The 17164-nt window shown below is 42.5% G+C and overlaps 1 protein-coding gene across 2 annotated transcripts in view; it reads right to left on the reverse strand.

Annotated features, from left to right (window-relative positions):
- The window catches only part of TECPR2 (tectonin beta-propeller repeat containing 2), a 98251-nt gene that overhangs the window by 68662 nt on the left and 12425 nt on the right, over nt 1–17164 (reverse strand). For both annotated transcript variants that reach the window (XM_060155857.1, XM_060155867.1), the window contains exons 2-5: nt 14250–14538; nt 5106–5234; nt 4606–4737; nt 310–467 (exon numbers count right to left, since the gene is read on the reverse strand). In XM_060155857.1, coding sequence (XP_060011840.1) covers nt 310–467; nt 4606–4737; nt 5106–5234; nt 14250–14468 — 638 coding nt within the window. In that variant the 5' untranslated portion in view covers nt 14469–14538. The remainder of the gene's footprint in view (nt 1–309; nt 468–4605; nt 4738–5105; nt 5235–14249; nt 14539–17164) is intronic.

Consider the following 17164-nt stretch of genomic DNA (forward strand, 5'->3'; position numbering starts at 1 on the left):
ACTCCTCCCGGCCCCAAGCTGGGCTACAGCCCATGTGAACTCTTCCCGCGCCCCCCGGCTCGGCTCCACAGCAGGTGACACAACTGGTAGCACCTCCCCTGCCGAGGTCACTCCATTGTCACGATGGTGCGGCACGCGGAGGGAGCGAGGGGCGAGCTCCCACCCGACCCTGAGCCTGACCCCTGACCTCCTACCCGGGCTGTGGAGGAGGGGCCGCAGGGAGCAGACTGCAGCAGCCACACGTGGCGGGCAGGCTGGGGACCTGCCTGGAGCCGCGTCACCACCAGCCTCGACACCAGCGATGCTCACCTTCTCCTTGGCTGTGTTCCGATTTGCTTGACAGACTTCTCCTCGGTGTAGAAAAGCAGACTTCTCTGTAAAGTCGAGACCAGCAGCACCTTCTGGCTGTAGTCCAGTTGCACGATGGAAGCCGGCTCCTCCAGTACCAGGTGGGAGTGACAGATGCCCTGCGGAGAGACGCCAGGTGAGGCTCACAGGTGAGGCACACGGCGCAGCAGGCTACAGTGACCCCACGTCAGTCTGAGAGGACTGGCCCGTGTCCCTCCTGTGCCTGACACTGACTTTGGTCAATGTCTACCTTAAAACGAATGCTTTAATTCTCACTGGATTCAATGTCAACCCACTGCAATGAAATTATTTGCAAAAGTCCTCACTAATGAGAAAACAGTCAGGGTTACCATCTATGTCAGGCTACATCAAGTTGGCCAAGAAACATTTACAAATTCTGTATAATTTTTTTAAAATGTTCTCAGTACACGGTTCAAAGAAGAATCCACAAAGATTAAGCAGAAATATGTTGCACCATGTGTATCATTAATTCCAACAGAACACACTGGGGCTTTCTATAATATTACTGTGACAACGGTCAAAGTCCATATCGCACTCCTCCTCCACAAAGGGTTCAAAGCAATCGTGGGGACATTATATCCTTGCCTACTGAAAGGGTCAGAAGAAACACGTTAGAAAGAAATTAAAATGGTATTAAGTATATTGAAGAACAAAGTAAAGTTCTAGAAGGCATTTTACTGCTAACACAAACTATATTTCTTGGTGTCAAATATCTGCTGCTATAAGCCACTCTTCTCCTGAACCTGTTTCTTTAATTGTTTAGAAATACTGATGCAATGTCATAGACCTTTGCAGGGAAAGAGGGAGCAGCAATCAGATCCACTGGCAAGATGTACATACAGTAAAATTCACTCTTTTTCGATATACAATTCTATGCATTTTGACCAATGCATTCAGTTATGTAACCACCAGCACAATCAAGACAGGGAAATCCCCACTATCCCGCAAACATCAAGGACATCAAGCCAGATTTCCCTCCCACCTTTGCAGTTATGCAGGCTGTAGCTTTTCAATTTTTCACTTAGCTTGTAATGGAATTACATTTATTGTACCGTATTGTGCAAAAACACACGTCTTTTTTGCAAATCTCATGAAATACCTGTGTCTCCAAAAAACAATGATCAGAACCTCAATAAAGCTGGGAAAAGAATGATCAGCATGCTAAGGATAGTGCTTTCTGCATGTGATTTTTCTCTCCATTTCCTGACATCATGCATGAGCAGTGTCCCCTCTGTGCAACTCAGGCTGGGGGAGTGACAGCAGGAAAGTACAAATATGGGGACCCTTAAAACCTTAACAAAATGTTTTCCTGGAGAGTAGCAGTTCTCAAAGTGTGGTCCACAGTCCCTGAGGGTCCCCAGGCGAGGTCAAAACCATTTTCATTATAATACTAGGTTTTATCTGCCTTTTCCACCAAGCTGTGGTTTGTACTGATGGTTGGTAGAGCTACTGAAAGCTCAAACGGGCCCAAGATGAGCAGGGCACCAAAATCCGGTAGCTGCCACGGTGCCCTTAGCCACTGTGCACTTGCAGCAAAAACATGAATTTCACTTCAGAAGGTCTTTGACGCAGGAAAATGGTAATTCCATCTCATCTTGACCCTCGTGTACGCCTATCTTTGGATTCTGTGTGACAAAACAGGGCGCGCACGTGGCCCTCCTGCTGATGCTGAAGCACTTCGGTTCTCTCAAGGAGGAAGCACTTGTGCGGCTGTATGAGCTGTGAGCTCAACCAGCTGCTTTTTTTCACAAAATACATTTTTACTTGAAATACTATAATTATTCAAACTTGGGTATTTGGCAGGCATTTTCTCAGAAAGAACAAAGTAAGCCTGTCAATTCAGGGAAAATAAGTGACAGTATTTGTTGCTGATAACAAAATGCAAGTTTACAAGTGAAGATTAGAATTTGAAAACTTGTATAACAAAATGCAAGTTTACAAGTGAAGATTAGAATTTGAAAACTTGTATCCACCCTTGTGAACCTGACAGATTCCCAACAGCTAAAGACTTTTCTCATCAGAATGATGGCGATATTAACAAAGGTGCTTTCTTTGATGTTATATAATTAAATGTTTCAACATTTGGAAGATGTGCATCACTCAGTAGGTCAGTATTTTCCAAGTGATCAATGCAAGATGTTACAAAATCACACGTGGGTCAAGGAGCCATTCTAAGTGCAAGACAGACCAATAGATTTCACTGTAACAGAGTGAGAAAAATTCATCTATATGCTTTCAGATTCCACGTTGTAACCAACCTTTAAAGAAACTACCATTAGTCAATTTGGGGATGTGGTTAAAGAATGTCCACAATTCTCCAGAAGGGCTATTAAAATACTCCTCCTGTTTCCCACTACATGTCTGTGTGAGGCCAGATTTTCTTTACATACTCTAACCAAAACAATGTATTGTGTGTGACAGACTAAATGCAGAATCCAGCTGTCTTCTATTAAGGCAGACATTAAAGAGATTTGCAAAAATGTAAACCCATGCTACTCTTGCAAACAGCAGTAGAAGTTTTGTTTTGCTTTGTTTTGTTTTTTTCAGCCACGCCGTACGGCTTGTGGGATCTTAGTTCCCCAACGAGGGACTGAACCCAGGCCCTCGGTAGTAAGAGTGCTGAGTCCTAACCACTGGACCACCAGCAGTAGTTTTGAAAATAGTTATTTTCACAAAAGTATGTTATTTATGTTAACATATAATGAGTTCATTATTTCAATATAAAATTAATAAAAATTTTTTTAATTTCTCAGTTTTAATTTCTAACATAGTACACTCAGTAGATATAAAACCCATACAAACAAAACCTCTTTGGAATCCTCTTTTTAAGAGTGTAAAGTGTAAAGGGGTCTTGGGACCAAAATGTTTGAGAACTACTGCTAGAGAATATTCGTAGAAGACAGGTCAGTCTTGGATCAGAGGGACTAAAAGTCATCCAGCTAGTAACTGCTGAATTCCTAGACGCACTAGGAATGATGGCTACAAATGAGAAAACGAAAGGACCGTGCCACCAAGGGGTTCATTCTAACTGAGCAGAGGTATGACAAAACAAAGCACAGGCAGGCAGAAAGCCACATGCGCGATGGGAGCACACCCTAGGTTTGAAGTTGAGCTCTGCCAGGCATCAGCTCATGACTGGATCCCTTGGAGCCTGGGTTTCTTCTCTACTGACTGAAGATCAGCACACACAGCTTAGGGCTCTGTCATGAGGCTTAAATAAAAGGACAAATACGAGGGTGGGGCTAGGTTCCCTGCTGCCACCAACCCTCCCACACAACCAGAGCTTGGCTGGGGGTGAGCTCATCACCCACTGGAAGCACTGACCTCTGTCCACAGTGTGGACAAAGAATGCTGCCCGCCATACAGATGAACAAAGGATGCTGCAGCTATCAGCCACTGCAGCCTCCCCCAACAGTGCAGCTGAAGGGGTTCAAGACGGAAAAGAACAGGATACTTACTGGCCCTAGACAGTTAAGGTGTATATCAAAGGAATGATTTCAATGAGCCCAGACTCTGGTATCTTCCCGTACATAGAAAAGCGCTAAAGTCATTAACTTGAGATGTTTGTTTTTTCTTTAATTAGCAGAAATCTTGATGTTCAACTACCTGGTTTGTGCAAAACTCCTATATATCCTGGCTCTTCCCTTATCTCTTTGGAGCAGTCCCTCAGAGTCATGTGAGAGACTGTCTATCGGGCTTAAGTCCTCAGTAAGTCCGCGGAATAAAAATTCTCGACTTTTAGGTGGTGCTTTTTCTTTTTTTTTTTAGTCGACAATAGTCATGACTGTGAAACGCTTCACATCCTCCTACAAACTCTCCAAGGAAATACGTTTGATAGTGGCTACTTTTCTAATTGATAGCAATAGAAAACAGGAGAATAAAAAAAGTGTATGTTCCAGAAGAAACAAAGGCCAATTCTTCAGATACAGAAGTAGAAGCTTATAAAGCATTAGAAAAGCCCTTGAAAGAAAATGTTACAAACAACAGTTGAGATTAGAAAGGGACAATGGGGAGTTCCTGGTGCCCTAGAGGTTAGGATTCCACACTTTCACTGCTGTGGCCTGGGTTCAGTCCCTGGTTGGGGAACTGAGATCCCACAAGCCAACCGGCACAGCAGACAAAAAATAAATAAATAAATAAATAAATAAAAATTTTAAAAAGGGACAATAACCAAAAATTCAAGTTGACCAACTTCTCCAAATATAAGACAACCAATATTTCTGAAAATAATTTTACCTGATCTAGATCCAGAGAAGAATAGACAATTTTCCCTTTGTCATCTCCAGAGAACAATTTCATTCCATTGGGGCTCCAAGCCAGAGCTGTTATGCTATTCCTGTGAATACCAGTGACGTCAAACCTCCGAAGCTATGAATAAAGGATGAAAATACACACAAGAAAAAGACAAGGATAAACACTGTGAGATGTGAACAAGGTGGTACGCAATCCCTCCCGTTTATGGAAAAGCTGGTGTTCCAAGTTGTTTCCATGCAAAAACCTGCACAAGGGTCCACCTTTAAAACTGACAGAGAAGAGCCAGAGACTATTAAGCAAAATTACCCATATATGCTCTTTGCCAAGTGTCCTACCAGGAACAAAAATGTCATCTGATTATAAAGAGCACAGAGCGAGGCTTTTCTGAGCAAGTGTTTTCTTGACAGATGAGGACTCCTCATTTTAAAAGACATGAGGAATTTGCCAAGAAGTTAAGAAATGCTAAAATGATTAGTACTTACCTGTCTATTTCTTCCTGGCAAGGAGGATACAAGTTGAAAGACTGCAACCCTCCCAGAGGCTGTGCCTGCAGCCACCAGGTCATCAAAGCAGCTCAGCAGTTTCACCACCGTGATGGATTCCGTTTTCCCCTGAAAGAGGAAACATTCAAAAACAAATGGGCCATAATTCAAAGAGTCATGTACCACAATGTTCATTGCAGCACTATTTACAATAGCCAGGACATGGAAGCAACCTAAATGTCCATCAATAGATGAACGAATAAAGAAGACGTGGCACAGGCTTCCGTGGTGGCACAGTGGTTAAGAATCCTCCTGCCAGTGCAGGGGACATGGGTTCAAGCTCTGGTCCGGGAAGATCCCACATGCCGCAGAGCAACTAAGCCCATGCGCCACAACTACTGAGCCTGTGCTCTAGAGCTTGCGAGCCACAACTACTGAGCCCATATGCCACAACTACTGAAGCCCATGCGCCTAGAGCCCATGTTCCACAACAAGAGAAGCCACCACAATGAGAAGCCCGTGTACCGCAATGAAGAGCAACCCTTGCTCGCCACAACTAGAGAAAGCCAGAGCACAGCAAAGACCCGATACAGCCAAAAATAAATAAATAAATTTAAAAAAAGATGCAAACACGATGTGGCACGTATATACAATGGAATATTACTCAGCCATAAAAATAAACGAAATTGAGTTATCTGTAGTGAGGTAGATGAACCTTGAGTCTGTCATGCAGAGTGAAGTAAGTTAGAAAGAGAAAAACAAATACTGTATGCTAACACATATGTATGGAATCCAAAAAAAAAAAAAAGGTTCTGAAGAACCTAGGGGCAGGACAGGAATAAAGACACAGACGTAGAGAATGGACTTGAGGACACGGGGAGGGGGAAGGGTAAGCTGGGACGAAGTGAGAGAGTGGCATGGACATATATACACTACCAAATGTAAAACAGATAGCTAGTGGGAAGCAGCCGCATAGCACAGGCAGATCAGCTCGGTGCCTTGTGTTCCCCTAGAGGGGTGGGATAGGGAGGGTGGGAGGGAGACGCAAGAGGGAGGGGATATGGGGATATATGTGTACACATAGCTGATTCACTTTGTTATACAGCAGAAACTAACACAAAGTTGTAAAGCAATTATACTCCAATAAAGATGTTAAAAAAAACAAACAAAAAAACAAAACAAATGGGCCTGTCACCAGGCCAGCTTTCAGACTATGAAACGTTACCTACCAATGGAATGGAAAACCTCATTGGACTGCAGCCTATATATATTCCTGATTGAAAATGTATACAATTCAGAAAGATAATTAATCTCTTTTTCTTTCTACGTTTTTTATCTTTGAAATGACAATTGTTTTTGTGTTTTTTTCTGGCTGTGCCACACAGCATGTGGGATCTTATTTCCCCGACCAGGATTTGAACCTGTATCCCCTGCACTGGAAGTGCAGAGTCTTAACCACTGGACCACCAAAGAAGTCCCTGAAATGACAAAATTTTAAAACTGCATTTCTGAGAAAGGAAATACTGTTCAATCAAGTATGACTACGTTGAGCTCTTATCAAGAGAGTACTAAGGAACTTGGATAGGAGAGGTAGTTCCCCTCAAAACTAGAGTCTGGAGTCAGAAGAGCTATCCCAGACGCAAGCTCTCCTTTCTCCTCTTTCAACGTGGACAAGTCATCCACCGACTGTAGTCCATGGTGTGTACCTGCCACACAGGCTTGCTTGAGGATCAGTGAGACAATACATTTGAGAGTGCTTTATAAACTGATTCCTGGCGTGTTTTGGTTCTCATATCAATAATCACATTAAATAACACTAACTCAAGCTTAATACATTGGTTTATTAAAAAGCACATGTCAAGCACTGAATACAGATATTCGGGCTTCCAGAGCATCTGAATGATCATTTTTCATTTTGAAACCACTCATTCAGAAAAATTACACAACCATTTCGACCTCGCTAAGACATATGGCAAGATCTTCCATAAGCCATTTTGATCCCTGATGCAGTAATTTAGATGGTAATCAATCTGTGCATTCAGGGGACTGAGTGGTAATACACAGTAGGGCGCAGGCCCGCCCGCTCACAGCTGAGCTGTAGCAATGAGACGTGCACATGAAGAGCTGCCCCCCACGAGCGGGGGTGGCAGCGACTGAGCTCACTTTCACCTGCCACTTTACAGCTTGCAGCGGATGTTCACGGGCTATAAATACACTTGGTGCCACGTCGTGATACGGGGTAAGGGACCTGGATCTTAAGCTACGGGAAGGAAAAGGGGGACCCTTGAAGATGCCTGCTTTTGCAGGTGTATCAGTCAGAGGTGTTTCTGGTAACCCCATGAGAAACAGGATGGAAGGAGGAAGGCGTGGGACCAGACAGGGGACCAGCTGGGAGCCTCCTGCGATAGTTCAGGTGGAGGTAGTATGCGCCCGGTCAAGGGAAGTGGCAAACTGAACAGGTGCAAGGGCAGAACCCTGACGAGGAAAGAAGAGTATGAAGACCCGGTCAGGAGGGCAGCAGTGATGAACAGAGCACATCGACTCTCTCTGCAAGGGACGCTCTGCCAGTCGCGCGTGTCCTGTGCTGGGCACCCTGTTCAGCACTTCACAGGCATCATCTCCTGGGGTCCTCAAACCGCCAAGAGGGCAGGTGCTGGAGTTATCCTCATTTTACAGAGGTGAAGTGGTTTGTCTCAGGTCACAAAGCTAGAGAGAATCAATAGTCAGGACTCACACCCAAGTGTGACCCTACAGAGGCCCTGCTCTGCCTCGCTGCCCTATGCCTTCTGAGCAGATCCATGGCCATGGAGATGGAAGGTGTGGTCGGCTGTGGGAAAGAAGGAGAATGAAAGGAGTGCAGGAATGTGAGTGATGGTTCCATCTCTGCTTTGAGGGAACAAAGTAACATAACATGCTTTAGATGTGTATCGTCTGACATGGCAAAAGAATGTTAAAAAGAGAATATTTTTCCTGGGAATTTGTAACTATAAAAACTGCTACTACAACAGGAATCAAAATCACTTATTGGAGATCTTGCCACATCATAGCACAAAATCAAAACGGTTGTGTAATTTTCCTGAATGAATGGTTTCAAAATCATTGCTCAGATGGGCTGGAAGCATGAATATCTATATGCAATGCTTGTACACGTGCTTTTTAATAAACCAATGTACTAAACTTGACTTAAGGTTATTTAATATGATTATTAAATAGATTTGGTTCTTGACTCAAGAACCAAAACATCCGAAGAATCAGATTATCAATATCTAACTATACTTCAGACAGAAACAAAATAAGAAGTTTCAACTTCTCACAGTATAACACTCTAGCTATTCTGAAAAACATTCCTCTCCAAACACCTAGAAATGTTGAATAAGATACATAAAACATTCTTTTAAACACATAGCTGATCTCTAGAAAAGTAAAGAAAATCTACAAGAGCCGAAAACAAAAAGAATGCTGTCAAACTAGAACAGAAGCCAGCCCTGAAGCTACAGGCTACATAGGGCAATCTGGCCAACGCCTAGACCCTTGATTTTCTGAGGTGAGGACGGTTAATGAGGACAAGGCTTCAGGCCAGGTGACGTGGGGAGCTGGAACTGACATCCCCTGCTAAGGCCAGAATCCCTGAAGACCTAACTCTCAGTGAAAGTGTAAACTAGGGGAAAATCAATTTGCTGGGAAACGAAGCTGACAAGGACCTTTGTCTTATCTCAGGCATTGACTGGAGTGAATAAAAAAGATTCTGTAATCACAAAGCTGCCGTATCCAGCACCAGCGTTTGAATTTATTCTCCCTTCCCACTGAAAAGAACCTTCAGGCCAGGCACTTCACCTGACATGCTTCCGTGTTTGTAGCACTCCAAGGCGGCTGGCAGAGTGACCATCAACCCCATCTGTGGAACAGTCTCAACCCAGGCCCCTCAGCACCCCCACATATTAGGATCAGCCACATACCTCACAATTAGACATGACCACAGGGAGACAGGTCCCCTCAAGAAGAATCAACTAAAGAAAGCAATAACAGAATTGGACAACTCCTCATCCTGACTCAAGCATTTCATGTAGAGTGAGGAGACCCAGAACATAAAAGAAATATGCTTAAGGGGAGGGAAAGATTGGGAATTGGGGATTAACAGATACTACTATACATAAAATAAACAACAAAGACCTACTATATAGCACAGGGAACTATATTCAATATTGTAATAACCCATGATGGAAAAGAATGTGAAAAAGAATATATAACTGAATCACTTTGCTATACACCTGAAACATTATAAATCAACTATGCTTCAGTAATAAAAAAGAAATATGCTTAAAAATGTTAAAGAAATGTAAAAATAAATTGAAACATAAGACCAAACTATTATCAGAAATAACAGAAATGAAAAATAATCAAAAGAATGTAAAATCTCAGGGGTAAACTAAATAGCAGCCTAGTCACAGATGAAAGAAAATTACTGAACTAGATGACAGATTTGTGAGGCAAAGGAAAGATAAAAAATATGACAGATGGGCTTCCCTGGTGGTGCAGTGGTTGAGAATCTGTCTGCTAAAGCAGGGGACACGGGTTCGAGCCCCGGTCTGGGAAGATCCCATATGCCGCGGAGCAACTAGGCCCGTGAGCCACAACTACTGAGCCTGTGCGTCTGGAGCCTGTGCTCTGCAACAAGAGAGGCCGCCACAGTGAGAGGCCCACGCACTGCAATGAAGAGTGGCCCCCGCTTGCCACAACTAGAGAAAGCCCTCTCACAGAAACGAAGACCCAACACAGCAAAAATAAATTAATTAATTAATAAACTCCTACCCCCAACATGTAAAATAAAATAAAATAAAATAAAAATTAAAAAATAAATAAAAAATAGAGGTGGAGTCTCTTTCCAAAAAAAAAAAGAAATTGTAAATGACTTCCACCCCTAATCTAAAAAATATATATATATATATATGACAGATAAGTTAAGAGTCATAGAGAATAGAATATGAAGGTCCAACCTACATCTAATTGGGATGCCAGAAGGAAAGAAAACAGAGGATAAGAGAAGGAAACATCTTCAGAGATAAGGGCTAAAAATTATCCAAAACTAAAAAAAAAAAAAAAAAAAATTATCCAAAACTGATGAAAGACCTATATCCTCAGGAGCACAAGCCTTGAACAAGACTCATGAAAAGAAATACACACATACACATTTTGTACTGAAACAGTAAAACCTCAAAGGCAATGAGAAGATATTAATATGTCAGAGAAAAACGGGAAATAACTAAATATGAACAATTATTAACAAAAGACATCTCAACAATGGATGTTGAGATGTATCATCCTCAAAGTGCTAAGAGGAAAAAACTGTTAGCCTTGAATAGTATACCTCTAAACATTTCAAAGACAGAGAGACATTCAGACAAACAAAAAAATCAAGAGTACTTACCACCAAAAGACTTCAACACAAGAACTACTAAAGGATGTACTCCAGGGCTTCCCTCGTGGCGCAGTGGTTAAGAATCCGCCTGCCAATGCAGGGGACACGGGTTCAAGCCCTGGTCCGAGAAGATCCCACATGTGGTGGAGCAGCTAATCCCGTGCACCACAACTACTGAGCCTGCGCTCTAGAGCCCGTGAGCCACAACTACTGAAGCCCGCACACCTAGAGCCCGTGCTCCGCAACAAGAGAAGCCACCACAATGAGAAGCCTGCACACCGCAATGAAGAGTAGCCCCCGCTCACCGCAACTAGAGAAAGCCCACGCACAGCAACGAAGACCCAATGCAGCCAAAAATTTAAAAAATAAAGGATGTACTCCAGCAAGAAGGAAGAACTGAGATGTAACAAGGGATGGTGAGTAAAGACGTTGGCAAAAGTGTGAGGGAATCTAAACAGTGACTATAAAATATAATAATAATAATGTCCAACTTGAGTAGTTAAATATAGAATGAAAACACTAGATATGTGTATAATAAGAAAGGCCAGACAGAAACATCATAAGAAAGCTACAGACCAATATTCTTCCATGAATACAGACACAAAAAATCTGAACAAAATATTACTAAAAGGAATACAGCAAGATTTTAAAAAAAAAAAGGATAATATGGACTTCCCTGGTTGTCCAGTGGTTAGGACTTGGTGCTTTCACTGCCAGGGCCTGGGTTCAATCCCTGTTCAGGGAACTAAGATCCCACAAGCCATGCCACGAGGCCAAAAAAAAAAGGATAATATACCATGACAAAATGGGGTTTAAAAGATTAATGCATGGTTGGAATAATAACCAAAACTCAATTCATGTAATATAACACATAAATAAAGAAGGAAATCATATCATCACAACAGATTCAAGTGAATATCTGACAAATTTCAATACTCATTCATGATAAAAACTCTCAGAAAACTAGGATAGAAATAAACAGAAATAAAAAGCGTCCGTGAGGAATCTATAGCTAATGTAATGGTGAAGACCAAGGCTAAGGCAAAGATATCTATTCTCACTGCAGGCACCATACTGGGGTCTTGGCCAGCACCGTAAGTCAAGTAAAACATTAAAGGCATACAGACTGGAAAAGATGAGGTAAAACTCTTTCTTCAGAGGCAAGCAGGATCATCTACGTAGAAAACCCAGGCTTCCCTGGTGGCCCAGGGGTTAAGGATCCGCCTGCCAATGCAGGGGACATGGGTTCATGCCCTGGTCCGGGAAGATCCCACATGCCACGGAGCAACTAAGCCCGTGTGCCACAACTACTGAGTCTGCGCTCTAGAGCCCGCAAGCCACAACTACTGAGCCTACGTGCCACAACTACTGAAGCCTACACACCTAGAGCCCATACTCCACAACAAGAGAAGCCATGGCGATGAGAAGCCCACGCACCACAATGAAGAGTAGCCCCCGCTCACTGCAACTAGAGAAAGCCCACGCACAGCAACGAAGACCCAACACAACCATAAATAAATAAATAAATAAAATTATATATATATTAAAAAAAAAAAGAATGTGGAAACCTTACTACCATATAGGTCCCTTACTCTCCCCTCTTACATTATAGTTATCTTATATATTACTACATGTATACACACTGAAAACTCGATCAGTGTTATAATTTTTCTGTCAAGTATATTTTAGAGAACTCAAGAGGAGAGAAACAGTCTACTGTATTTACTATTATTCTTCCTTCATTACTGATGTTCCAAGTTTCCTTCTGGTATCGTTTCTTGTTTGCCTAAAGAACTTCCTGAAACAATTATTTAGAGCAGGTCTGCTGGCAATGAATTGCCCTAGTTTTCCTTCATCTGAGAATATTTTTATTTCACCTTCTTTCCTAATAGATATTTTTCTTGGGTAAAAATTCTGAGCTGACCATTCTTTTCTTTCAACACTTTATAAATGTTGTACCACTGTCTTCCAGTCTCCGTAGTTCCTGATGAGAAATTTGCGGACATTCAAAGCATTGTCCCTTACAGGTAATGTGTCATTCTCTGGCTACTTTTAAGATTTCTCTTTGTCTTTAGTTTTTAGAAGTCTGATTAGGATATGTCTGGGCATGGGTTTCTTTGGTCTATCCTGTTAGGGGTTCACTGCTGGATTCATAAGTCTTTTTTGTTAAGTGCTGAAGTATTTGGGAGATCTGATATATTAATCCATAACCATAGTTTTTAAAGATTAACTATGTAATGGTTTTAAATGTGTGGGGAATTTGAGCAGTCAAATCCATGAGCTATTAAGCAAAGAAAAGAAATAGCAATAGTTTTCATTTTCATACAAAAAATACAAATGTAAACTCTAGAGCCAATCTGCCCAAGTTCAGACAATGGTGCCACCACTTCCTAACCACCTCACAAGTCACTCAACCTCTCTGTACCTCAGTTGTCTCCCTGGTAAAATGGGGATGAGAAAACATCATCTACCTCACAGCGTCTTGTGAGGATGAAATGCGTTAATATATGTAAAGGTTTACAATAATGCCTGGCACATAGTAAGTGCTATATACATGCTAACTAACCATTTGTGTTATTTTAAATTGAGTATAGAGGCTTAACAAAAGCTAACTTTTTAAGTTAAACTTTAAGTTGAATATTGATTAAAATATAGATATTTGTAAATACTTCTCTTAAACACAAAAGCCTTGTCTTATGCTGTAAAAGTCTACTGGCCACAAGCAGAGTAGAACCCCATGAGGCTGTGAGGCAGGAGCCACAACTCAGTCACCCTTGAGTCTCTCACAAAACCCGAGCACTCATAAATCACAGATATCAACTCAGCGGATGAATTCAGTCCACCTCCCCAGTAACTACAATACACAGAGATGCCTGAGCCAACCAACACAGAACAGAGGTCGGTCAGGACCCCAGTGGCAGTGTTCTACAGAAGTGACCTCAGTTAAGATGTACGTGTTCTGGCAGCTAGCCAACATCGATCCTGATCCGTTTTTCACAATAATTTCACCAGAATAGCTAGTGATTATTTGAGTAAGTCAGGTAAGGTATTTTGAGAAACAAAACACTTAGAAAACACTTAGAGGGACTTCCCTGGTGGTCCAGTGGCTAAGAGTCCACGCTCCCACTGTAGGGGGACCAGGTTCGATCCCTGGTCGATGAACTAAGATCCTGTATATCACATGGTGCAGCCAAAAAAAAAAACAAAACCAAAACAAAACCAAAAAGCAAACACTAAGAAAAACATGCCTACTTTCAAAGTTTTCTATTAAGTGTTAAACACTATAATGTTCTCTTTTAAAGTAACTCTGGATTTTTGGAAGCAGGAAAAAAAGTTAAAACATCAACATTTTTAGCTGTACTCCACCTCAATTAAAAATGGTCGGGGCTTCCCTGGTGGCGCAGTGGTTGAGAGTCCGCCTGCCGATGCAGGGGACACGGGGTCGTGACCCGGTCTGGGAAGATCCCACATGCCGCGGAGCGGCTGGGCCCGTGAGCCGTGGCCGCTGAGCCTGCGCGTCCGGAGCCTGTGCTCCACAACGGGGGAGGCCACAACAGTGAGAGGCCGCATACCGCAAAAAAAAAAATGGTCATAAAGTATTGTTTGGGAAGGGCACTCAGGCCATATTCTAGCAAATCAGAAGTAAATTACCCCATCCTGGAACTCGCAAGCATGTTAAACATTAGCCAGGGCTCACACATGCTCAGGTGAGGACAAGCAAGACTCACCTCGAAGTTGTACTTCTTCATCTGGTTCAAGTGCCGGCAGTACAGGTAGAGCATGCCAATGCTGCTGCCCACGGCAATGTAGTCCCCGTTGGCGTCCAGGGCCGTGAGGTAGACCACTATGGAGCGGAACCCCTTCTGGATCTTTGTGGGAATGGCATTGAGGAGATAGTACAAAGGGCAGAACTCTCTGAATGTAACAGACTCTGATACGGATGCCATGGCCAACGTTCCCACAGATGATCTTCAAGCAGGACAGGAATTTTAACGGGCATCTAGGGAAACCTGGGGGCTGAAGAACAAGGCATCATAATGCTTTCAACATCTAGTCATGCAAAGAGAAGTCAGGTATCATAGTGGGAACGAGGAACTTTCAGGTGGGTATGAACTATAGTCAGAGTTGAATTAAACAGAGAAAGTAACCAAGTGCCATTAAGATCACTTCTGAGCATTTTAATTCAAAACTCACTTCAATATGTGCTGGCCCCTGTAATTTATATTGTGATAAACGCTATGGAGGGAAAGGGGTGGAAAAAATATTAAAAACAGTTCTTAATCTCAAGTAGCTTATGATCTAGTTAGGGAGGCAAAAGAAACTGTGAAGAGACATAAAACCAGATGTGATTAGGTGCTAATCTGTGGGTCTCAATCAGAAGAGGGAGAGAGCAGTGTGGACTAGAGAGTGGAGAAAGCTTCACCGGAAACATCCAAAATTCTGAAGCCCACCAGGAAGGACAGAATGTGGAGAAGAGGAATTCCCTGGCAGTCCGCCCTTCCACTGCACGGTGCACGGATTTGATCCCTGGTCAGGGAACTACGATCCCGCAAGCTGCATGGCCAAAAAAAAAAGTGTGTGGAAAAGAAACAGTAAAGACACTGTACTAGAAGAACAGTGGACCAATCCAGACGTAGGAATAAGCTCACTGTGTCGAGGTGGTGGAGAAACGTGTCCCCCGGCTGGATAGCCACAGCCTCCACAGCACTCAACATCAGCTACACAACACCTCCTATCTGTTCTGCACTGACACCCACACCTCTTGAAAATCTGGATTCAAAGCCTCCCTCAATAAAGGGAAGCATGTTATATATCATCACACAGTGTGTTATACTTTATGAACTGTTCATTCACCCATTTAATCCTTACCCTACAGACTTTTACATGGGTTTGGAAGTCCCAGCCACAGCAATCAGAGAAGAAAAAGGAATACAAATCGGAAAAGAAGTAAAACTGTCACTGTCTGCAGATGACATGAGACTATACATAGAAAATCCTAAAGATGACACCAGAAAACTACTAGAACTAATCAATGAATTTGGTAAGGTTGCAGGATACAAAATTAATGCTCAGAAATCTCTTTCATTCCTATGCACTAACAATGAAAGATCAGAAAGAGAAATTGAGGGTAGAATCCCATTTACCATCGCAACAAAAAGAATAATATACCTGGGAATAAACCTACCTAAGGAGACAAAAGACCTGTACTCAGAAAACTATAAAACACTGATGAAAGAAATCAAAGATGACGTAAACAAATGGAGAAATACACCATGTTCTTGGATTGGAAGAATCAATATTGTGATAACGACTATACTACCCAAAGCAATCTACAGATTCAGTGCAATCCCTATCAAATTACCAATGGCATTCTTCACAGAATTAGAACACAAAATTTTACAATTTGTACAGAAACAAAAAAGACCCCGAATAGCAAAGCAATCTTTTTTTTTAAAAATAAATTTATTTATTATTTTATTTTTGGCTGTGTTGGGTCTTTGTTGCTGCACATGGGCTTTCTCTAGTTGGGGCAAGTGGGGGCTCCTCTACATGGTGGTATGCGGGTTCCTCATTGCTGTGGCTTCTCTCTTTGTGGAGCACGGGTTCTAGGCGCTGGGGTTTCAGTAGTTGTGGCACGCGGGCTTCAATAGTTGTGGCTCATTGGCCCTAGAGCACAGGCTCAGTAGTTGTGGCGCACGGGCTTAGTTGCTCCGTGGCATGTGGGGTTTTCCCAGACCAGGGCTCGAACCCATGTCCCCTGCACTGGCAGGCGGATTCCCAACCACTGTGCCACCAGGGAAGTCCCAGCAAAGCAATCTTGAGAAAGAAAAGCAGAGCTGGAGGAATCAGGCTCTCCAACTTCAAACTATACTACAAAGCTACAGTAATCAGGACAAGTATGGTACTGGCACAGAAACAGAAATATGGATCAATGGTACAGGATAGAAAGCCCAGAGCTAAACCCACGCACATATGGTCACCTAATTTAGGACAAAGGAGGCAAGAACATACAGTGGAGAAAAGACAGCCTCTTCAATAAGTGGTGCTGGGAAAACTGCACAGCTACATGTAAAAGAATGAAATTAGAACACTACCTAACACCGTACACAAAAATAAACTCCAAATGGATTAAAGACCTAAATGTAAGACCAGACACTATAAAACTCTTAGAGGAAAACATAGGAAAAACACACTTTGACATAAACCACAGCAAGATCTTTTTTGACCCACCTCCTAGAGTAAAGGAAATAAAAACAAAAATAAACAAATGAAATGGGACTTAATTAAATTTAAAAGCTTTTGCCCAGCAAAGGAAACCATAAACAAGATGAAAAGAAAACCCTCAGAATGGGAGAAAATATTTGCAAACAAAGGAACAAAGGATTAATCTCCAAAATAGACAAACAGCTCATGGAGCTCAATGTCAAAAAAACAAACAACCCAATTGAAAAATGGGCAGAACTAAACAGACATCTCTCCAAGGAGGACATACAGATGGCCAAGGGGCACATGAAAGGATGCTCAACGTCACTAATTATTAGTGAAATGCAAATCAAAACTACAATGAGGGGACTTCCCTGGTGACACAGTGGCTAAGAATCCACCTACCAATGCAGGGGACACAGGCTCGATCCCTGGTCCT

This window comes from Lagenorhynchus albirostris, chromosome 1 (genome assembly GCF_949774975.1).
Source record: "Lagenorhynchus albirostris chromosome 1, mLagAlb1.1, whole genome shotgun sequence".
NCBI lineage: Eukaryota > Metazoa > Chordata > Mammalia > Artiodactyla > Delphinidae > Lagenorhynchus > Lagenorhynchus albirostris.